At 50.7% G+C, this 23,807-nt stretch overlaps 1 protein-coding gene across 4 annotated transcripts in view; it reads right to left on the bottom strand.

The window, feature by feature from the left end:
• SLC6A1 (solute carrier family 6 member 1) overlaps positions 1 to 23,807 on the bottom strand; it is a 44,413-nt gene that overhangs the window by 5,556 nt on the left and 15,050 nt on the right. For 2 of the 4 annotated variants that reach the window (XM_059663580.1, XM_059663579.1), the window contains exons 2-13: positions 14,160 to 14,219; positions 12,227 to 12,569; positions 11,693 to 11,824; positions 11,024 to 11,124; positions 10,132 to 10,241; positions 8,370 to 8,502; positions 5,372 to 5,506; positions 5,038 to 5,141; positions 4,632 to 4,756; positions 3,343 to 3,455; positions 2,832 to 2,963; positions 954 to 1,056 (exon numbers count right to left, since the gene is read on the bottom strand). In XM_059663580.1, coding sequence (XP_059519563.1) covers positions 954 to 1,056; positions 2,832 to 2,963; positions 3,343 to 3,455; positions 4,632 to 4,756; positions 5,038 to 5,141; positions 5,372 to 5,506; positions 8,370 to 8,502; positions 10,132 to 10,241; positions 11,024 to 11,124; positions 11,693 to 11,824; positions 12,227 to 12,464 — 1,426 coding nt within the window. In that variant the 5' untranslated portion in view covers positions 12,465 to 12,569; positions 14,160 to 14,219. The remainder of the gene's footprint in view (positions 1 to 953; positions 1,057 to 2,831; positions 2,964 to 3,342; positions 3,456 to 4,631; positions 4,757 to 5,037; positions 5,142 to 5,371; positions 5,507 to 8,369; positions 8,503 to 10,131; positions 10,242 to 11,023; positions 11,125 to 11,692; positions 11,825 to 12,226; positions 12,570 to 14,159; positions 14,220 to 23,807) is intronic. The other 2 variants (XM_059663583.1, XM_059663581.1) reach the window with 1 other exon arrangement.

Genomic DNA, 23,807 nt, shown 5'->3' with positions numbered 1-23,807 from the left:
CCTTTCTGGGCCTCAGTTTCCTTGTCTGTAACATGGGGCTAATGCTCTGAGGGGTGCTCATTATCTAGTAATTATTTAATAACCAAATCCCCACAGCAAGTAGGTAGTGTGGGAAAGCAGATCACCTTAATGTGAAAATATCTACCTAAAACCGGATACGCTTACAAAACGTGTCCCCATCACTCTTAATGTCCCCCCAGGCACCATCTGTCCCATCCATTCCTGCAAAGCCTTACTAGGCCAGGATGGTTTTCCCTGTTGATCTGATGCTATCAGCAACGGGTGAGAGATTGCAAAGAACTGTGAATCCTGCAAAGACCCACAGATGTCATGAAGTAATGCTGGGCACTGCTCCAATTATAAGCAAGGCACTGACAAGGAGGATCTGATAGCACTAGGCCAGTTAGAGTTGAGGAAAGGAAAATGATGAGGAGGTGAGGTGGCAAGAAAGATACAATGATTATCAAGTACTAAGAGGGACCCCGGAGAACATTTCTCTCAAACACATCATCTTGCTGTGATCATCGAAGAGTAGGGAAGGATATGCTTGGACTACCATGCAGTTGGTCTGGAAACTTAGGCCACAAACCAACAAATAAAGTCACTATTTCCTTCATTCTTTGTTCTAAGATAGTGCATACTTTTAACTGTAGAATGTTTTTGTAGTCTTGATTTCCCTTTTCTAGATAAAATCTCAAACAAACCATTTCATCCCAAAATTTATGAAGAAACTGTGGTTCCGTTTTAAATGAGTTTATTCAACTGTTCTTCTTATAATATCTTCTAAACATGGGACCTCCTGTGGTAACACCATCGAGTTGTTGTGGGAACGAAATACATGAATGTATGGAAAGGGCCTGGTGTTCAAGTTGTATTGGTTGAATGATAACTGGAGAAAGGAATGATGAATGCATGAATGAATGAATGACAGGGGGAAGAGGGCTGATGCTCACCGTAAAACCAGGAGATGGAGACACACTCAAAGAACACGAGGAACAGCAGGCTCATGCCACTGGCCGAGTAGTAATCAAAAAGCTTGAAGACATAAATGCCCCCCTGCAGGAGCAAAAACGGCGAGAGTGAGGCCACTTCCGCCAGGGACCTGTGCATTCCGTTCACAATCATCAACCTGGGCTTTACAGTCTGATGAGGCGGGGGTTAGGCTAAACTGCAGCAAGGAGGGTGTGGGCGTTGATTCTCTGGGATTGGGCAGAAAACATGCAAATGTGGGGAGCATGGAGGGAAGTGCCCCATTTCCCGTAAGGCTGGAGGGCAGAAGAGGAGCCATCTGTCCACAATGTTGAGTCAGTCAAGTCCCTCCCTTGCTCAAAACCTTCCATGGCTTAAATAAGACAATAACATAGTTCATAAATCAGTAGAAAGATAGAAAATAAAATAATAACATAAAACCCAATGCCTTGGCCTTCAAGGAACTGCATGGTCTCTGGTTCTGCATCCCCCACTTAGCCCCTCACTCCCTCTGCCCCCACCACACTGCTCCTCGAGTTCACCAAGCCCATTCCCACCTCAGGGCCTTTGCACCTGCTGTGACTTCTTCCCCTAGCTCGGTCTCCCCTGCCTGGATCTTCCTCTCATTGGAGTCTCAGTTCAACTACCACTTCCTTAGAGGGACTGCCCCTGACGACTCTGTTGAGGTAGCATCTTTCCGGTCCCTGCTGGTCGTTCTCTGTTCCACTATCCTCTTTTCTTCATGGCATTTAATGATCTAATGTGTGTGTCAGTCTTATCCAAGAGAGCAGATGCTGTCTGTCACGTTCACTCCTGAATCTCCAGTGTCACACCAGGCCCGGAGTAGGTGTTCATCGATTATGAGCGAATGAATAAACATTAATTCTAAGTCTGAACTGTATTTGAACCCAGGGGTGGTTTTGTGGAACATAAATCAGACCCACAGGGCTGAGCTCATGGCTTTAGGGTCATTTATATTTATTGTACAATTCATCAGTTATATATTTGTCTTCTGTGTAGACTGAGAGGGGGCTTGAACGCAGAGAGCCTTGCTCATTAATATCCAAAGGGGGAAAAAAAAGTAGGAATGAAAGGGAAGGGCAGTGTCAACCTCAAAGACCCAACTAACTCCACCTTGACTCTCCAGTTAAATTTTTTTAAATCCTCACCCGAGGAAGTTTTTATTGAATGCACATCCGAGCCGGGGATCAAACCTACAACCTAGGTAGGTGCCCTGACTGGAAATCAAGCCTGCAACCTTTTGGTGTACGGGACAACACTCCCACCAACTGAACCACCCAGCCAGGACTCTAGTTAATTTTTAAAAAATATTTTATTGATTTTTTTACAGGGAGGAAGGGAGAGGGATAGAGAGTTAGAAACATCGATGAGAGAGAAGCATTGATCAGCTGCCTCCTGCACACCTCCCACTGGGGATGTGCCTGCAACCAAGGTACATGCCCTTGACTGGAATCGAACCTGGGACCCTTCAGTCCCCAGGCCAATGCTCTATCCAGTGAGCCAAACCGACTAGGGCTCTAGTTAATTTTTACGAGTCTTTTAAAACTCAGCCCCTGCACCCCCTTTTCCAGGAAGAGTACCTGGTGCCCTAGGCCGGGTTAGGGGCTATATTCTCTAGCTCCGCCCATCATTTCTACATCATTGTCTGTGTCTCCCATCAACCCAGGGGCCCCTTAAGGGAAGGGACCCCATCTTACTTGCAGTGTGTGCTGGGCTTGGCATGGAGATGGTATTCAATGAACGGGGTTTGGGAGGTAAAGTGGGCTAAGACAAGGCTGGGGTGCAGAGGGCCTGGGAGTGGCCCTGGCATACAGTGGGTGCCAGGTGCTTACTGCCCTTACCTGAGTGATGTTGGAGAGGCCGATCAGGTAGGAGACGACGCAGACGGCAGCAATGAAGAGCTCCCTGCGGTTGCGGAGGAGTTTGGGGTACTCGTCCACCAGGGCGGTGATGAAGCCCTCCACAGTGCAGAACTTCAGGGGGAACAGGGGTCAGCCACCGCGGAGGGCCCCAACCCCAACCACCCACAGCCTGATTGGCGGGAGACCGGAGAGCCCAGCCGCATGGAGACAGCAGGGCCCGTTGAGCCCCGGGATCCAGGCCTGATCTGCCTCTGCCTCCCTTTGTGAACTCGGGAGGGTCCCTCACTCTGAGCATCAGCTTCCCCATCTCAAAAGTGGGAAAGGTGGCTGAGCTGTTCCCTGAAGTTTCACGTGGTGGGACATTCTAGGGGACTGGTACTCCAGGCCATCTTCTCAGGGGGCCTAGGGCAGTGGCCTCCTCTTTCTGCCTCCTCGCAGACGGGCAAGGCTGGGCGAGGGGCTCCTCAGGTGCCAGGGAGAACATCCTCACCTGGCTGTCAATGCCCAGCATCAGCAGCATTGAGAAGAAGAGGATGGACCAGAGGGGAGAGATGGGCAGCTGGGTCACCGCCTCTGGGTATGCCAGGAACGCCAGCCCGGGGCCTGTGGGGGAGAGGATAAAAAATATAAATAAAACATACCAAGCACTTACAACGTATTCAGTACACACCCACTTTCTAAGGTTCATTTCATCTCCCAAGAAATTTTTTGAGTGAGGGTTGTCAGCCCCCTTTTCTACTTGAGGAAAAAGTGTGTGCCTGGTCGGGGCGGCCATAGGGTTGGGTCCAGCCAAGGGGACCAGTGGGATGAGATGAGGAACTGCGCTGGCCTGGCCAGCAACGGGGACAGTGCAGGGGCAGAGAGGTGACCAGATGGAGAAACAGGAAGTAGAATGGGCAGGTCCTGGCACTGGTTGGTTTGCCTGTGGAGGTGACGGAAGGGTACAGAGTGATGCTGGGGCTGTCCTGGGCAATGGCTGGCAGAACCCTTTGCTGCAATGGGGAGCACAGGGGAGGAGAAGGCTTGAGGTCAGTGTGGGAAGGTTGTGTTTGAGTGTCTGGGTGGGGTGATATTCAAGCGATCGGGAAACCCTTGGCAGGAAAAGAAAGCAGACTATAGCCTCCCTGGGGTCTGGCTCTGGAAAGTGGGGTGGTGGTTGTGGGTTCCAGAGAAATGAGCTGGTGGGCTGCCCAAGTGGGGGAGATCAGGGCCTCAGGGGAGAACGTTCCTTTCAGCATAACCCACGATGCTTCCTTCCTGAGCCTCTGGGCCTCTGCTGTGCACACAGTGGGTCCTCATGTTTGCTGCTTTCCTGGCTGAGCAGGGAAGGGAGGGGGGTGCCTAGGTTTTTCCTTGGACCCGGTGCCTATCTGTGCGGAGAGAAGAAGGGGCACAGCCTACTTGATGAGGATATTTTTGGAACTGGAACAAATGCACGGACTTGGGTGCTTTGTGTCATGGTGGTGAGCATGTCTGAGTGGGACCAACGTTTATATCTTTGGGGCAAGAGCGAGTCTTCTCCCCCCAGATGCCCAGGATTGGGCTAGATGTACCAGTATGGCCAGGCTCTGCAATCAGCCAGGTCTGGGCTCAACTCCCAAGTCCTACCACCTTCCCAGCTCCCCAGTGTCAGAAAGATCCAGGGATACAGCCCACATCAATGCTCAGTGCGCTGCCTGGCACACAGTGGCGTCTATGCCAGCGAGCGAAGGTGGTGATCTGAAGACCGCAAACGCCAGCCCCTCCCTCTCCAGAGCCCCGGTCCTGTGCGGTGCTGACCTGAGGCCGCCACATCAGCAATGGACCTCTTGGTGACATGGGCCATGAAGCCCACGATGGAGAAGATGACAAATCCTGCGAACATGCTGGTGCAGGAATTGATGCAGCAGACAATAATCGAGTCCCTGCGAGGGAAGGCACGGTCAGGGCGGGTGGGTGGGCAGGACGGTGAGTGAGTAGGCTGTGGCTAGCAAAGGGCAAGGGGGAGAGGGTGCCTGTCAGGGGGGCTAAAGGGCTGGTGGGTCCACAACCCCCACCCCTCCCAACCTCCGGGGAAGGAGTGGAACCAGAAGGAGTGGCCAGAGGGACTGGCTCTGAGAAAGACGGAGTTGCCAGAGGAGAAAGGCCTGGGCTGCAGCCGCGGAGGGCTGTGGCCGCGGAGGAAGGTGCTCCCGTGCGTGGGCACCTGTAGACGTTGTTGTGGAAACTGTTGTAGCTCCCAAGAGCGATCAAGGATCCTAGGCCCAGCCCGTAGGAGAAGAAAATCTGCGTGGCAGCATCCAGCCACACCTATAGGCAGAATGAGAAAAAACAGTCAACGTTTATAATCATAAAGCCGCCGTGCTGCAGGGCACTTACATGTGCCAACCAGCTCCACCTGGCAACAATCCCAGTTTACACAGGAGCGTCAGAGAGCGGCAATAGCTTATCCTAACGCTGGTCACCTGTGGCTCAGGACTCAGGTGTGCACTTAACCGAACTGGAGCCTTCTAGTACCTGGGGCCAGGAGGACCGCTCACCTCAGAGTCCGACAGCTTGTGGAAGTTGGGTGTGATGTAGAAGAGGATGCCCTCCCCGGCCCCCGGCAGTGTCACTCCGCGGAAGAACAGGATGATCAGCATGACGTAGGGATATGTGGCTGAGAAGTAGACCACCTGGGAGGAAAGTGGGTGATATGGTCACCCCCTCCGCCCCCGCCATACACACACACACACCCCAGCGCACCTATGCCTCCTCTTCCCCACTTCACCTACATCTGTACCTGATGTGGCTCGGGGCTTGGCTCTAGTTCTCTTCCTCCAGGAAGCCTTCCTGGATTCCTAACATGCTCTGCTTGGCCACTTTTCTGCAGCTCCTCCTTGGAGTCTGAACCAACCAGCTCAGCGCCCAAATTTTCCCTTCCCCTCTCCCTCCCCTACTTTTTGATTTCTGTTTAAATTAAAGTATGTGGTGACAGGAAAACTTTAAAAATCACATATGAACATACAGTTCCTTTCAACAGCCTCTAGAAGGTAAGTTACACGGAGGACAAGGCTTGTCTTGTTCACTTCTCTGTTTTCCCAGTGCCTAGAACAGTCCACGGTATATAGTGGACACTCGGTTAATGCCAGACAAATGCACCAATGCATGGGTGTTAATGCTTTACTGTTCCTCTTTGGAGACTTTCCTTTGCGTATATGATCACATTTTCTTACAAAATGATGTACTTGCCCTTTCATGTCACAGGCTTAAAATAAAAAACAACAACACAGCACATACATCTCTGTTTCTTGTTTTATTTACTAAAAATTGTTTTACTGTCTCAGAACAATGTACTTTTTTAATTATACAAAATAGTCCCTCAGGAGGTTCCACCATCCATTGAGGTCACTTCCAAGTTTATGTCAATCCTAAGTCTACTACATTGGGTACTCCTGAACAGAAAACTTTGTCTACAAAATTAGGCAAATTATACTAAAAATTACTGCAACTTGTACTAAAAAATTATATTAGTCTTTGGAAAAATTTCTAGGAGTAGAATTACTGAGAAAAAAGGAATAAGTTTCGCCAAGGCTTTTAACCCATGTTGCCTAATTACCTTCCAGAAATTGAATTTTGCCCAACATTACAGAGAGCATCTTTCCTGGGTATAATCATCTTAAAAATTACTTCTTGCCAAATTAATCATGAAAAAACGGAGATTACATTTCTTTGCTCAGTGGTGTGAGAGAGCAATTTTCAAGTTCAGTGACCTTTATATCTTAGCGTCATGCTCAGCATAAATTGTTCTGTGGGTTAGTTTCATCTCCCTGAGTTGACTCTGAGAGTCTTCGGGGTTAGGAAAGGCAGCCACAACCCCATCAAGATCACTGTACTTGGAATTAGGAAAAGGGGAGTCAGAACTGCCTGTGTCACCTACAAGCTATGTAACAGTGGGTGAGTTTCTTATCCACCCTAAGCCTGTTTTCTTGTCTGGAAAATGGGTACAATCAGCCTTGCTAGTCAGAAAGTTTGGTTGCATGAGGACATACAACATGCTTAATATTTGCTGCTAGGTCTTGCAGTTCCATGTGTCTTCCATGTTCAGCATGGAGCTAGGTACACAGTAAGTGCTCAGTGAATGTTTACTGATGGAGTGGTTGGCTCACTCAAGAGATGCAGTGAGGGAGGCCCTACCTCTGTCCCCAAGAAGTAGCCAGTCTTCTAATGTAGGAGGAACTCTAGATACCACCCAAAAATGATAATAATTGATGTCATGTATTGAATGCCTACTGTGTGCTAGGTATTATGCTACACACACTGTGTAGATTATCCCCCTCAAGTCTTTGTAACAACCCTGTAAGGTGCCATTATTGTGACCACTTCACAGATGGGGAGACTAAGGCTCAGAGAAGTGAACTGACTTGCCCAAGAGCACACAGCTAGGCACCAGGGGTCTAAGCCGCTACGTTCTTCTGCTTCTAAAAGCTGGGCCTGGAGACAACTGTGGCCTCCTCCTCCCGTGCAGCCTAGGGACAGAGCAGAGCTGCTTTGACACCAGCCTTGAATTTGAGTCCAAAAGTCCCACCAGACTAAATGGGGCAGTTTTTTCATCAGCGGTGCCCATTCCCAAGTGTAGAATTCATTAAGGTTCTGTTTTGCTCATTCAGCTTCTTAGGCAGCCTGAACCTCCCTGTCTCCAGCCTCAGTCAGTTCAAATCCTTTCTCTCCCTCACTTTAATGACCTCAGACAGCACACTTGCTGAGTCCTTCAGGCCAAGACCAGTGAGACCTGGTCATCCTCTGTCCCCGGACTCATGGGGTGGGACTTAAAAGGGGGAAGAAGTAGGTTTGAGGCCAGTCTTCCTCCCCCCAGTTTGATTGGCAACCTCCCCACCCATGTCCCCAGGTTGTGCAACCCAACTTGGCCTGGCTCTGCCCTTGCCAATAATAAAAACAAAAACAATAACTCCCCTTGCCAGCTGCAGAGCGCCTTACAAAATCATGTGCTCATTTGATCTGCATAACAAACCAACAGATAAGCATAGTATTAGCCCCATTTTTAGAGGAAGAAACTAAGTGTCAGAGGTGAAGTGACTTGCCCAAGGGCATAGGGCCAAGTGAATGGCCAAGTTGGGATCTGAACTCAGGTCTATTTGAATACAAGGCCTGAGTATTCAACTATTAATCAATCCATCTCCATTGCTCTTCAAAGCTGGGATGTGGCTTAGTCACCCCTGGACCATTGTTTAGTGGTCCATGAGTAACATTTACCCTCTGTTTTGCAGTGGCTCTGCCAGGCCCAGGCTAATCTCAAAAGACTTAATGTGAGCCTGGCACCGAGTTAAGTGCCTGATTTGCATTATTTCCTTTAATCCTTACACCTCCCCAAAGGTAGGTAATGTTATTCCCATTTTATAGGAAAGAAAACGGAGACACAGCGTGATGAAGGGACCTGCTTAAATTATAGATGGAAAGGGTTCCTGGGAGGCACAGACTGCTTGCCCAGGTGGGAGATCCCCGCATCCCTCGCTAGTTCCCACTGTGCACATCTCTTACCTTTCCAGTCCAGCCAACACCCTTCCAGATACAGAAATACACAAGGATCCAGGCGATGGCCAGGGTGATGGCCAGAGGCCAGCGGATCTGACCCGGCTTATCCAGCCCGTCTGTCATCTGATGCATGTTACGCCTGATGGAACAGGAGGGAGGTGACAGTCACGGGGGTTGGATTGACCCGGGAGCTGGGCCAGTGTGTGGACACAGGTAATATCTTGCACTGTGACTGGGCTGACATCTGCGGTCACTGAGATCTAAGAGCTGGGTGGGGACCGTGGAGCCCATTATACTAATCGGCAGAAAGTGCTGACCTGCCAGTGCCTTAATTCAGCCTCCACTGTTGCTCACCTAGATGGCTGCAGGTCTCCTCCCAGGATCCCACCTTCACTTTCTCTCTGTCCCCACTCCAGTCCCCAGAGATCCTTCTAATAGCAAGTCTGGTCATGTCACTCCTCCGCTTAAAGTTCTGCAATGAATAGCTCCTTATTTCATCATAGGGGCTCCCTTAGCTCCTTATTGTTCTCAGAATGAAGCCCAACTCTCCAGGTGGCTCTTGCAAGCCGTGATGAGCTGGCCCTGGTCTTGGCTCGCACCACAGCCCCTCAAGCTCTCCTACGACTGGACTACTTGTCATCCCCTCACTCCAGCTTGCTTGCTCTCACCTGCCTCCAAGCCTTCACGCATACTCTTCCCACACCTGTCTCCCCGACACTGCTTTTCATCCTTAGATGCCATTCCTCACCGAGGTTGGTCCAGGCGCCTCCTTGGAGCCCTCACAGCCTTCCATGTCCCTCCTTTTAGTGCTGGTCACTTGGTGTTGCCACTGCCTGTTTACCTACCCACATCTCTAACCAGACTGGCACACAGTAGGTGCTCAAGAAATGTTTATTGAATAAAAGGTTGAATGAAAAGCCTGGACATGTGGGAGACAACTGCATGTGGGAGGTGCCTAAAAGCAGAACAGCCACAGTAGAATCTGGTATTTGTTCGTAAGGAAACAGCCTAGCCAAGGACATTTCAGCACAAAGAGATTGACTTCACGTGTTCTGACGCCTCCTGAGAATGGCTCCTCTTGGCAGCTTATCCAAGGTGCAGTGCAAACTTCCAGGTAGACCCTAGCAAGCTGCCCAGCACAGATGCTGCCTTCATGCCAAAGAGATTTGGGTCTCAGGACCTCGTTTTGGAAAATTAATGCTCCTAATCTGCATCTTCTATGATGAAACAATCAACATGGCTTTCACTATGGACAGTGCGTGTGTGCGTGTGTGCGTGTGTGTGTGTGTGTGTGTGTCTTTATTCTAAGTGACTTAGGACTGGTTTTCAGAATGAATTGGGACTTAATTGGCCTCTCCTAGGCCTAGGATGGTTATTCCTCTCCACTGGCCATTGTCTACCCTTCTCCACCCTGCTCTTGCCCTGGAGGCTGAAAGCTATGGCTCCATCACCAGTTCCTTTGCCTTCTGGGTTTGATCAATAGAAGGAGCTCGGAGGGTGGGAGGAGAGTGATGTTGTGGATGTATTCTCCCTGCTGCCTGTGGCTTTGTCTGCAGCTGGGTTTCTCTACCAAAGGTCTAGCGCATGTCTAGTGGCTCTTCCAAGGTTCAGCTTTCTGGAGGAGAGAGGGGTTTCACCCTTTCTTGGGGCTCCCTTAGCCCTGCCCACATCTCCACAAACAGTCCTTCACCTAACCCTTCCATCAGCCTTCTGAGGTGCCTCTGTACCTGCTGGCCCTGCCACCCACCAGGAATAACCCTGCACTCACTCCCAGAACTCCATCACAGCGCTGGTCAGGTTGGTGGTGTTCACAATGCTGTAGTTGGAGAAGCAGCGTTCTGTGTTCCAGTGGTTGTCACAGTGTTTCCATGGCAGTGTCTGCAAAGACACAGCGACACAGACAAATCCTGCTGAGCCATAGGCGTTGGCAACAGTGACCCTAGCACACCCTGTCCATCCTTACGGTCCCCTGAGCCCCCTCACGGCCATTTCCCCCCCTCCCCTTCCCAACAGCTCCCAAATGCAAGTCATACCGTGAGCCCCATTTGAGAGATCAGAGAGGGGCAGCAACTTGCTCAAGATCACACAGCACCTAAGTGTCATTGCTGATATCTGAACCTCAAGCTTTTCACTCAGAAAATGAGCTTTCCAAACGGCACCGTAAGGTTTTGTGTGTCCATCCTGAACCACTTCCAAGCTAATGACTCTGCGCCTGTGCACATTGACACTGACACTGACTACTCACCGCGCTTGCACTTTTCCAGGCACAGACCTAAGCGCTGCACACACATTGATGCTGCAATTCTCACAACTCTAGGAGGGCACTGAGGCTCAGAGAGGTTAAGTCTCCTCCCCAAAGTTGCACAGCTGGTATAGAGTAGGGTCAGGGTTTGAACCTGGGTTCATATAAAGTGGGCTAACAATACCCATCTTAGAGGGGTGTCATGAGGGTTAGATGTTACCCCACAAAGCGCCTGGCCCAGAACAGGGGCTCAGGTCATGGGGCTATAACTGTGGGGAGACAAGGGCTTCTGAAGACCACCTCGCCCCCTGCTGCTGGAGGAACGGCTCTGTCAGCAGAACTGTGGTCCTAGTGGATGGAGGGTGGGACTTAGAGCGGGTGTGGCTCTTTCTGGAGCAGCGGGTGGAGGGCCACTCACCGTGGTGAAGGAATTGTACAGGTAGTAGATAGCCCAGGAGATGATGACGATGTAGTAGATGTTCAGCCAGAAGGACAGCACAGCAGCGGCAAGGCCCACTCCTGGGAGGGAGCACACCTCATGATACTCATTGAATAACCACAACTGCCCCCGTGCATGTCACAGTTACCATTTCCCACAACGTCTACAATCTCACTCGACCTTGGGGAGAGGCGGGGACGTGGCTAAGGTCACATGCATCTGGCGAGGGAGGGAGCCAGGCCTGGTGTCTGGGGCCCCCACAGACTGGCTGAAGGTGGGGCTGGGGCTGGGCCTGCAGGAAAGCATGCTTCTCCACGTGTTCACCTGAGTATCTGTCAGCACTGAGCAAGGGAGCCAAGAAAGTCGCACCCAGCACATGCCAGGGAAATTCAGGGAAATGAGCTCACAGAACCGGGCAGGCAGATGTGAACATGGGGCCTCCAGATTGAGTCCTCCTCTCTACCGCCCTAGGTTTTGGCCAGCGTGGTCACCTGTCACCTGGCCCCTTAATGGCTCCACTCTGCTCAGACGTGGCTGAGCAGCTCCCTCTGTCCAGAGGGGTCAAGCATATTGGGAAGGCCCTGGCTTTGCCTCCCTCCTGTGGGCAAGATCATCGCCCCGACCCGCGGCCCCACTCTGCAGACTTACCTTTGAACATGGGGGCCAGCTTCCACACCCCCAGGCCCCCGATGGATGTGTACTGGCCAAGGGAGCATTCCAGCAGGAAGAGTGGGACCCCCGCAAAGATGAGCGTCAGGAAGTAGGGGATCAGGAAGGCCCCTGCGGGGTCGAGAAGAGAGATGCTCAGGTCTCGGGCGTTGGAGAAGCCCCGGGCACAGAGAGTGTCACACGGGTGCTCTGGGGTCTCTGCAGTGATTTCCATACACTCTGCCTCAAAAGCAGCACCCACAGCCAACGCCCAAGGACGATCCTGCTCAAAACACACGACCCGCCCTTGGCAAATGAAGAGGTGAACTCTCGATCATTGACGGAGGACATCACCCTTTCAGAATCCTTTGGTAAAAGGACACGAAACAGGAAGTGGGGCCTGGCCCTCCTTCTGGAGTCTTTCGGGGACCCATTCCACTAAGGTTGCCCCAGGAAAGGTCTAAGTGGAACACTTTCTGCTGGCGGGGGGGGGGTGTCCAGGCCCAGCGGGAAGGTGGCCGGGCCAGCACCTACCGCCGCCGTTTTTTCCGCAGAGATAGGGGAATCTCCAGACGTTGCCCAGGCCAATGGCATAGCCCACGCAGGACATGAGGAAGTCGAAACGGCCCTTCCATGTGTCCCGGTCCGGAAGGTCTGCTGCCTTCTTCTGCACTTTGACCACCAGGGTTTTGGGCTTGTCACTGCCCGTGGGAATCTCGCTGACCTCCGTGGAGATCTGCCCATCAGCCACCTTGCTGCCATCCGTCGCCATGTCTCGGAGTTTGGACGCAGGGGTCCTGGCAGATGGACGTGCGATGTCGGCCCCGGTCCACGTGGACAGCAGTTTTGCGGTTCAAGGTCACCCTAGAACAGAAGGCTGGTGATGACAAGCAATGAAGGGGGGCCAGGTTATGGAGTTGCCCCAAAATAACAGAAAAGCAAGTCACTCACAAGGGAACCAGGGCTCTAAGAAAGCTCTCCCACAAACCCTGTTCCTCCCACCAGGCTCTGCTCCCCGAGGAAGGGGGGTGCCATTTGTTTCCAAAGACAACATGTGCGGGTGTGGTCTGTTGTCTCCTGGACTAGCTTCAACTCTGGTCATCTGTGTCATGTGGCCTCTGTGGTGTGTCATGCTCAGAGAAGAAAACCAGGGCGACCAAGCTGCCAAAGAGAAACACTAAATGCTCCTCATCTTTGCCTCCCTGGAAGCAATCAGATTTCCACTTCCTGATGCTGTGATAGCCACAGCAGGGTAAGCAATGGCAGATCCGAATGTGGAGCCGAACAGGGAGGTATCCCGGCCGCAGGTGGTAGGTGAAGGTGGTGTAAGAGCACAAACACGGACCATGATCATAGCCCTCTTTACCACTTTCAAGCTGTGTGACTTTGGGGAAACTTCTAAACCTCTCTGGGCCCCATTCTCCCTCTTTTAAACCGAGGATGATAATAGTACGTCCCTCATCGGGCTGTTGTTCTTCACTTATTTATGGAGACACACTGTGCCTGGAAAACAATGAGAACTTGTTGCTATTTCATCAGCAGTTCCCAAGCCTGGCTGTGTTTCCAAGTGATTTAGAAAGCTCTATAAAGACACATTCCCAGCTCCCACCAAAGATGAGCTCCAAGTCTATACTTCTAACAAATTCCTTAAAGGAGATTCTTTTTTTAAAAATATATATTTTTATTGATTTCATAGAGGAAGGGAGAGGGAGAGACAGAAACACCAATGATGAGAGAGAATCATTGATTGTCTGCCTTCTGCATGCCCCCAACTAGGGATCAAGCCAGAAACCCAGGCATGTGCCGTAACTGGTCATGTGACCTCCTGGTTCATAGGTTGATGCTCAACCAGTGAGCCATGCTGGCTGAGCAGGAGATTCTTTTTTTAAAAATACATATTTTATTGATTTTTTACAGAGAGGAAGGGAGAGGGATAGAGAGTTAGAAATATCGATGAGAGAGAAACATTGATCAGCTGCCTACTGGGGATATGCCCACAACCAAGGTACATACCCTTGACCAGAATCGAACCTGGGACCCCTCAGTCCGCAGGCCGACGCTCTATCCATTGAGCCAAACTGGTTAGGGCTGAGCAGGAGATTCTTATGCCGGGAGCCTAGCCCTAGCCCTCAGGTGAGGAGGGGCCACTGGCTAGATCCGCTCTGACCCTCGGTCATCCCCAGACATTTTACCTACTCTGAACCACTCTTACCTCTAGTTCCAGAGAAAGCGAGTAGAGGACAGTGTGTGACACTGGACTCAGTCCCGTCCTGGGTTTAAATCCCCACTCTGCCTCTTACCAGCGGAGTGGCCCTAAGTTGCTCTAGGCTCAGTCTCCCCATCTATAAAATGGGGGTAATGCTATCTGCCTTGTAGAATTGTGGCAAAAGTGAGCTTTCATGGCTTGTAAGAGTGCTTGTCACCTGACTGGTTTGAAAAGGGTTATGATTTTGGTTGTTGATTTTACCTGATTTTCTGGGGCAGGTCAGCTCCAGAGCGGCTCCCTCTGCAACTCCTGGGAGAAAACCTGCAAAGCAGGAGAGAGGAGGGGCCGTAACTGACAGCCGCTGGCACTGATGAGCAGCCCTGGGCAGAGAACGGCAGGGGTGCACGAAGCCTGCTAGCGGCTGTACTCTGTATGAGCCCGCTGGAGCCACCCAGCTGGGGTGACCTCAGCGAGTCCATGCAGCATGGCTGGCCCATGAGGCCCTGGGGACATGCAGGAGTAGGGCCTGCTGCCCTTGGGCCAGCTGTGAGAGTGGGCCTGAGGGCACCGTGAGGAAGGTGTTCCATAATTTTATCAGAAAGAAGAGAAAAACCACGGAGGGGCTGCAGCTACTCAGGGTTCTACTGGGAGCCAATGAATGCAGCCGGTATATTTCTGCACCTTCACCCTCCATCCACCCTTGCAGTTGCATGTTGTGGCGAGCCCCATGTTGTTGAAAACCATGTGTCACATGAGAGAGAACCCCTTGTTTTGTGCTACAGAAAACCAGGTTTCAAAACAATTTATTGAGTATGTATGTATGTTGCTATCTTTACCTCCCCTCCAAATCTGTTCGTTAAAAAAACAACACTAGAAGATTTACTCTAATATGTTCTCAGTGATTAGTTTATAAGTTGTTTTTGCAGGCTTCTGGATTTCTAGAATTATTTTTTAAATTCTACAAAAATTTACAAATAGCCCTGGCCAGCATGGCTCAGTGGTTGGAGTGTCAACCTGTGTACCAAGGGGTCATGGGTTTGATTGCTGGTCAAGGGCACATACCTGGGTTTCAGGTTCGATCCCCAGCCCCCGTTGGGAGGTGTGCAAGAGCAACCAGTCCATGTTTCTCTCATATCGATATTTCTCTCTCTGCTCCCCCACCCTCCCTCCATTCCACTCTCTCTGAAAAAGCAATGGAAAAAATACCCCCGGGTGAGGATTAACTAACTAAATAAATATTTACAAATAAAATAAATTTCTATGAAAAATTTTTACACTAATAAAAGCACACAGAATAAACTTATGGAGCCCTAAGCGCAAAGAGGAACACATGGAGCACTGGTCCGCGGACTCTCAGATGTAGGAGCCAAAGCAATGTGTGGCACGTGCCCCAATGGCTCCCCCCCTCGCTCTGCCCTGCTGGGCTCCCAGGTTTGCTGTGCACTCGCCTTCCGGCCCCTGGCATGCGGTCCCCATTACCAAACACCACTGTTTCTTCCTAGAGTTCGCGGAGAACCAGACCGCCTTCGGACAATCCAAGCTTGACCGCCAACCCTGCTTCTTCTTCCCAAGGATGACCCACAGTTTGTCTCGATGCCCATCTAGGTCCTGGCCTGGGCATGGCACCATTAGAAGGAACCCTAGACTCAGGTAGGGTGACCGCCTGGCGTCAGGAATGGCAGGAGGTGGGCGAGTCTGTGGTCTACCATAGTCTTGAGACATTCAGGGGAGAGAGCAGCCTCAGGAAAGTGGGGTCAGCCATCAACTCTGGAAACAGGGATATCCTTAACTGCCCCCAGGATCTACCCTTGTGCGCTCCAGCCGCCATGTTTGAAATGATCCCTTCACCTTGGGCCAGGGCTGATCACCTGATCCTGGCTAGTCAATCAAAGCTCCTTCCCCGGGACGGAGAAAGGCCAGTCTCCCCAGCGGCTGGTTAGCACTGAGGCAGCCAGGCCTCTTCTGACCACCTTGTACTCAAGGAGCAGAGACAGCTGGTCTGAGGAGGAAAGAAAGCAGAGATGAGAAGCTGGAGAGGGGATCTTGAAGGCATGCTACTTTGTGGTTCCAGGCTTTCTTAAGACTGGCTACGGTCCTGCTCTTGGAGTTTACAAAGCAATCCCACAGTCATAAAATAGACTCCCCATTTTTTTTATTACATTGGGCTCAGGGGATTTCTGCTTCAATCCCAAATCTCTGTCCACTACCTCTCACCACTTGACCAAGTTCTCAGGAATGCCTATGGCCTGTGGGAACCACTTCTGGACTGAACTTTGGATTTACTTGTTGTTATCAAGGAGACTCAAACCAAACCCCAATATTTACTGGATCACCTGACACCATTCAGGGAGGGAGAGAGAGAGAGAGAGCGCGAGAGAGCGCGCGCGTGCCAGGTGAGCTCTGACTCACCCCCTGCAAGCAGGCAAAACAGCAGGACATGTTATGGGGGTGGGGGGCGGGGTGAAGGGAGGACGGTTCAGTTCATCAGGAAGTTTATGCCATCGTCTTCTCCACGAGTAGAGCACCTCCTTGTGCCAAGCCTGGAGGGATCAGAGGTGGTGGCTGCTCTGAAGAACTCACCAGGAGGAAGTCATACGTGCGATCTCCAGAATATGGAAACGTGTATTCAAACTTAGCCAAATGCCTATGATGCCCTATGAGGAGCCACATACGCATACGTGGAGTTTTCCTTTTAGAAGATGAAAGACATGAAGCCACAAATGAATATAACTGATGCCTCTTTGAGGATTCAGATTGAGAAAACCCTTGGACTTGCACGACAGCAAGTCTACCCCATTGCTATCAGACCTCAGCTCTAACACTACACTTACTGGCAATGGGTGGGTTACTTCCCCAGTTCAATCCTCATCTGTAAAGTGGGGGGAGAATAGCAACACTTGTCTCATAGGTTCATGGTGAAGACTAAATGAGAGCATGCATATAAAGCGTGTGAAAGAATGCTTGGCTCAGAGTGAGGTACTATGAATCTCCACCATTATCATCATCGTCATTGTTACCATCTATGAATGGATTGTGATCTTAATCTGGTATTCACAACTTCCTGGAAGCTACGATAGTGATGATGATGATGATGATGATGATGATGATAGCTAACAAATACAGAGGTTTCAGTATTCAGGCCCTTCAGCATCTTTCAGCATTTTCAAAAGGCAGCCAGAAACCATCCTTTTTTAGTTGCCATGGGGAATACTAGCTAATAAAAATGTCAAGTCCTTTGCTTTGGCTCTTTTGATACCAATTCAAAGTGGTCTGGCTGATCACTTTGGGCCAGTCAGAAGCTGGGAGTGGTACATTTGTGTGTTTGGTTAAAATAATGAAAAATAATTATTTTTTAATAAATAATGTCTGGTGAGGGGGGAAAAAACACATGCAAACATCTAGTTAGATGGGAAGACAAGGCTAAAGGGACCCCTGTCGGTGAAAGAGCCTGGGACCCAGTGCTCACATACAGCCGTTCCGGGAGCTGCTTTGCCCACGCACTCCAGGGGAATGGCGGGGATTTTAATGCCTGACACCAGCTGGTTAGCCTGTTGCTCCCCTCGTGAAAAACAGCACGCAGAAAACGCAGGCGTGTGCAAATTCACAGCAAGGGAACCTGGCTGGCTGTCTTTCTAGAAAATTAATGACCTCTGAGGCAGAACTGACCTTTTACCACTGTTACCTCCCCCTTCCTGAAACAGACTCCTGTGCTTCGTGGGTGTCTGAGGACGGCTCTGTGGTCTGCTGCGTGGAGACCAGGGGCCTCCCTGCTCGAGTGCCAGTCTGAGGCCCGTCTTTACCTGCTGACCGAGTGGGTGCACGGAATGCCCCTCGCCAGCTCATGATGTAGGGCAGTGATGGCGAACCTTTTGAGCTCGGCGTGTCAGCACTTTGAAAAACCCTAACTTAACTCTGGTGCCGTGTCACATATAGAAATTTTTTTGATATCTGCAACCATAGTAAAACAAAGATTTATAGTTTTGATATTTATTTTATATATTTAAATGCCATTTAACAAAGAAAAATCAACCAAAAAAATGAGTTCGCATGTCACCTCTGACATGCATGTCATAGGTTCACCATCACTGATGTAGGGGGCATTCTTTCGAGGCCACCTGCCAGAGTCTTCCCGTTCTCCCTCATCAGGTGAACAAGAACCTAGTTCCACGATCCTCCAGCTCCTTAATGTGCCCTCATTAACTGAATTCCACCAAAGCAATGTTCAAAAGGGCACTGTTCATGTGAGACCACAAGCAGCAAGTCTTCTGTATTCTACTCATTCACTCCTTGATTTATTCAAATATTTACTGAGTACGTGCTATGTGCTGGGGCGGCAATGGAACAACTGTTTCAAGCGTTTTGTACACTGACCTACACCCTGGTCACCAAGGTTTGAATCAGTGAACAGGGGCCAGCAGAAAGACTCAGTTTTGTAAATACTTACTGAGGGCCTAATGTGTACATGGAGCTGAGCTGGACACTCAAGTTGGAAGAATTAATAAGATGAGGTCCCTGACCTTGACAAGGTCATAGCCTAGAAAGAGAAATATCTCTGCCTATGGCAAATCCTAATCATAAATACTACAGGAATGTACAAATAAGACACTGTAGGCCTAGGAGGAATAAGTTAATTCAACCAGAGATGGGAACATTTGAGCTGGGTTTTAAAGGTTGAATAGGTGTTCATCAGGCTCAAACAGAGGGAAGGCATCCCAAATAGAGGGAAATGCATGAGCAAAAGTAAGGAGGTTTGAAGCTTGGAAGGTCAATTTGTGAAGGGCCTTGAAAGCCAGACCAAGGGACTAAGGATAGGACGGGGTGAGAATGTGATCAGATTTGTAGAGAAGACAACTCATTCAGGGGAACTTTGGGAAGGAGTTGAAGAAAGAGACGCGAGGCTGGGAGGTGGTAAAAATGTTCCCATGGTTCCCTGTCTTTCCTCAATGTGCTCTCTGTGACCGAGTCCTAAAGCCATTGATAAAAATGGGCCAAACCAAACAAGAAGAATCCTCCCGCCCATCCCTGGGTAAGGAGATGCCTTGTAAGAAAAAAAAAACACACGGAGTTTGGAAGCTCTAGATCCGAAGTGGCAATGTGGGTCAAAATTCGCCCTTGGGCTTGTTTTATTTGGCCTGAACAAAATTTTCTTTCAGTTTGAATTAGGAGCCAGAAACCTGACTCTCTGAGATACAGCATTTCAAACAGAGAGACAGCCAGTGCAAAGGCCCCAAGGCAGGAATAAGCTTGGCCTGTCTGAGAGACAGCATGGAGGCCACGGTGGCTCCAGTCCAATGCAGCAAGGAACAGAGCTACTCGGAGGCGGGCAGGGGCCAGATCACACAAGGTCTGAGACCCTGGCAAGGGGTTCAGATTTTATTCTAAATGGTATGGGAGAAAGTGGAGGGTTTAAGCAGTGGGGGTGATCTCACTCTGCTGCCCAGAAGAGGCTGCAGAGGGGCAAGGGTGGGAGCGGGGAGGCTCACGAACAGGCCCAGAGTCCAGGCAAGAGATGCTGGTGACTGAAAGGTGGCAGCTAGGACAGAGGTGGTAAGGAGTGGCACTGGGGATCTATTCTGGAGGTGGGGCCGGCAGGCCTTGCTGGTGGATTGGCAGTCAACAGCCCAGCCTTGGGCCAGATGGCAGGCTGGGGGGAGGGGAGCATGTGGCAGCCAGTTGGACAATCCGCCTCTGTCCCATTGCATCAGAGGGACAGGAGGCTGCGTGGGGTGGGGACTTAGGCAGAGGCCAAAAGGCCAAGGCCAGAGTCTCAGGGCGGCTATTGTCCAGGGCCAGGACTGGGCCCAGAACCCACGGAGCTAGTGAGGTGCCACGCAGAGCCAGGGAAGCAGGAGAGCAGCGGCTTGGGAGTAGGGCCCCCACTCCCTCCAGGACGCTGTGCACATTCCTGCTTCGTTTTGCTCCTGTTCTGTTCTGTAATTACAGAAATTAACAGCGATTCGCTTCAGACTGCAATCATTCTACTCGCTTTTCTTTCTTTCTGAAACTGCGGTTCATGAAAGAAATTAATATTGGGTTTGGCTTCACTCCAAGAGGAAACAGAATACAGTTTATTCTCTGCTTTAGGGGGAAATGCTAGGCTTAATCAATTGGAGAAGACGTTATCGAGCATCTGCTGTGCACCCAGGCCCATGCCAGTTCCTATCAAGGAAGAGGAGCCAGCCTTTATTGAGTACCTACTGTGGCCAGGCATTCCACAGGTTCTATAACATCCACTCCTCATTCCATCTCTGTGAGCTGAAAGCAGTCACCCTTTTGACAGATAAGGAAGTTGAGGTTTGCCAGCCTGGGGCTGTTAGTCTCAAATTGCTTAGTAACTCAGGGCCTTGTTACTCAATGTGTGGTTCTCTCAGGGGCAGTATTGGCATCACCAAGGAGCCTGTTAGAAATGCAGAATCTTGGGCCCCACTCCAGACCATGGCATCAGAAGCTGCATTTTAACTGGATCCCAGGGATTCGGGTGCACATGGCAGCTGCAGAAGCTGTAGGGTAGGGATGACCCTGACTATTTGACAAAGCTTGACTCAGGGGCTAGATATTTACCTTGCTTGAGTCTCAGTTTCCTCATCTGTAAATATGAACCCGGGTACTTTCATAGGAATGCTGTGAAACTCTGAAGCGAGGTAATGCATGGAAAGAAGGGGGAAAGCAGAGGGCCGGAGGCACGGGAAGTGCTCAGTAAATAGCAGCTTAGAGTGCCATTCAAAGAGACGAATGGCCACGGAAGTGCTTTGTAATTCAGAAAACGCTGTAAGAATGTGAGGACCAATTAATGACTGATGATCAGGAGCAGAAGGTTAGAGGGAGGTGGGAATTGTGCCCGGTGGATGGCAGGGGCTGCGGGCAGCCTTTGTCACCCAATGCTCCCAAGGTCAGGAAAAGCTCCCTGGAGAAGGTGCTCTGATGGAGAAGGGGCAGCTGGACAGGGCCTCCAAGGCCTCAGGCCCAGTCTGGTGGTAAGGAGTCAGTCTTTGTCAGAGTGCAAGCTGCAAGCAAAACGGACAGGTGCAGGCCTAGATGGTAGGCTCTCATCCTTGGACCCTCAACCCGTAGGAATTATGAGGCCTCCTTTCTGGTCCATGCCACACCTGTACACCTGGTCTGCACTTGCAGCGTACAAATGAAGAAAAAGGCCCAGACAGGGCCGGTGGCTGGCTCAAGGTCACACAGCACAGAAGTGGTATGATCCTTACAATCCTTCACCACCCCAACTCTCGGCCCATCTCGCTTACTCAAGAGATGAAGGAAAGCAGTTTCACATCTTGGTGAAAACCCTTGAGCCGCCTCAACGTACCTGAGGTAATTTGCAGATCCGGATACATTTCTCAAAAGCATTTATTGAATGCCTACTCTTCACAACATCCCAGTGTGACTTTCAAGTAAGGTACTTATTTTCTCTAGTGTTTGTTTCCTCATCGGGAGGGAAATGGGGCCAATGGTGACCACTTCACACAGTGGGAGGACTGGATTTGAATTTTCTAGCACTGTGCCCAGCCCAGTAAGTGCTAAATGCAACGAAGCTAAAAAGATTAGTCCTATTTTGCAAATGATGGTACTGAGGCTCAGAGAGGTCAGATGAGCTGCCCAAGGTCCTACAGGATTTAACCCTGGCCCTCTGAATCACAGTCCAGTGGTATCTGCTCACCCAGCAGGTGCCTCCCAGGCACCGGCCTGTGTGAAATTCTCTGAAGCCTTTAGATGTGGCCTGATGACCGACCTGAGCCTGCCAGCTGGGCCCTGGGTGGGGAGAAATGTGACTACATGGAGATGAGTTCACCTGGCATCACAGCCCTATGACAGTCGAGAGAACGGAGGCTCCTATCCTTCCCCTCTGCTTGCAGCCTCTGAGAGCCTGGAAGTCTGGTTTTCTGGGCGCGTCCAACCAGAATGTACAAGGCTACAGGACACCCCACACCAACAACCAGAGTGACAAAAATTAGCTTTGTAACTGCTAGAGAGCTTAATAGAGCCACGCAAAGGTTAAATGAACTCCAGGAGTCATTGTTCTCTTTCTTTGTGGTTGCACACAAAACAAACGCAAACACTAAAGCTAAACAAAATCCCCAACTTTTCATTAACAAAGAGCGGAAGAAAGGGAGAGCTCAGAGTGTAGGAAGGAAGTGAGCTGCACACTGCTAGCAGGGCCTCTAAATGGGTATTAACTTGCTATTACCCACCCCTATTTTACTTATGGATAAACTATGGCACGGAAAGGTAAACTGACTTGCCAAAGGCCTCCCAGCTCAGAACTAGGAGGATCAGACTTGAACCCAGGCAGCTGGGCTCCTGTGCCCCTGCTCTTATCCACTCTATTCGGCTGTCTCTAGTGGGGGTGCCTGTGGAAGCCCCAAGCCCCACCTCTGGTATGTGTAAGGTGGCTAGTTTCCGGCAGGCAACTCCCTCCAAGACAAACCTCTACATGATAGGTCTGCTGCTCTTTTTAAGAAGCCCAAGAGAGGCTGCTGGCATTAGATCCCTGAGCTCTGGCTCCAGGAAAGGCCCAGGGTCCTATTGGGCAAATCCTGCAGGTATCCTGGTAGCCAACGAGAGGTCACATGGGATCCAGGCTGAGCAGCTCTCACCAGGCCCCTGAGGCTGGCGGCTCTAACTAGAGCCTCCCAGGAGGCAGCCAGCCCCAAGGGGTGGCAATCCCCTCTGGGAGGCCCCCCTCTGCTCCAACTGCAAACATTGCCTACACCTGAAGCAGCCCAGAGGTGTGGCCTTAGGACCCGTCTTCAGGGAGAGGGCCTTTCCAGGGACTAATGGGAGGGGAGAAAGCGCAGACACAGTTTGAATTCCTCCATCCATACTTAACTAGCTGTGTGATCTTGAGCCAGGCCCTTTCCCTCTCCGTGCCTGGATTTCCTCCCATGTGCAAGGAGAAGAGTTGGACTCTGACTTCTGGTGCATCTTCTGACTTCCAACCTCATTCTCATCTCATCCTGCTTGTCTCACTCACACAATCTGTGGTTTGCAAACATCTGTTCTGGCTCTTAATTGTCTGCAATGTCTGACTGAGCACCTTGCTTTGTCATGGCAATTTTCAATCCAATCCAATCCGCATCGACTGTGCACCTCCAGGGAGCCAGGGCCCACGCTGGGTGCAGGGAGATATGAGCCCTCAGGACAGCTGGGAGATGGGCCATGAAACCAACGTCCACATGGTGAGTTCTGCAGCCCTCAGAAGGAGGGAATGGCACCCTGTCAATGGGGCCTAGGTTTAGGCAAACACCTGGGAGAGGCTAGCATTTGGGCTGGTGGAAAGGGGACAGAAGCGAGACATATTTTATAACCACAGCTACCGAAGCAGGACTGGAATTCTTGACTAACCGCTTCTGGTCCATTCCAGGCAGAGAGAATAGGACTAAATGCATCCTGTAATTTGAGATGGTGAGGTGCCTGGCTTGGTTGGCTAGAATCTGGGGTGATTTAGGGATCATGGCTGGGGAGATGGCCAGTAGCAGTAAAAGGCTTTGAATGCAGGAAAGGGGGTGGGCGTTGTATCCTGTGATAGAAGAATGATTGTACGGGCCATTTATTAAGTGATTATTATGTGTAGTGCATCCACGGTTGATCGCATTTAACTCTCACTCTCACAGAACTCCACTGCACAGATGTGGGAAATGGGGCTCAAGAAGTAAAGCGATTTGCCCAGGTTCCAGGTCCAGGAGGCAGCAGCTTGATTCCAAGCCCATTGCCCCTCCCCCGATGTGAGTATTGGGGGAACCTTGTAGATGGGGAGATTTCCTTGGATGGTGATTTGGCAAGGGCCTGGCAACTGTGTGGGTACGTGGGAGGGGGTGGGAGAACAGTGCTTGAGCTGGGACCATGGTGGGGGCGATGGGGACGGCCTGGTCACTCTATACAACTTGGCTTCTCTCCTTACTCACA

This window comes from Myotis daubentonii, chromosome 14 (genome assembly GCF_963259705.1).
Source record: "Myotis daubentonii chromosome 14, mMyoDau2.1, whole genome shotgun sequence".
In the NCBI taxonomy this organism is placed as follows: Eukaryota; Metazoa; Chordata; class Mammalia; order Chiroptera; family Vespertilionidae; genus Myotis; species Myotis daubentonii.
The sequence above is the reverse complement of the archived record's forward strand: the minus strand, read 5'-3'. Positions and strand labels throughout refer to the sequence as shown.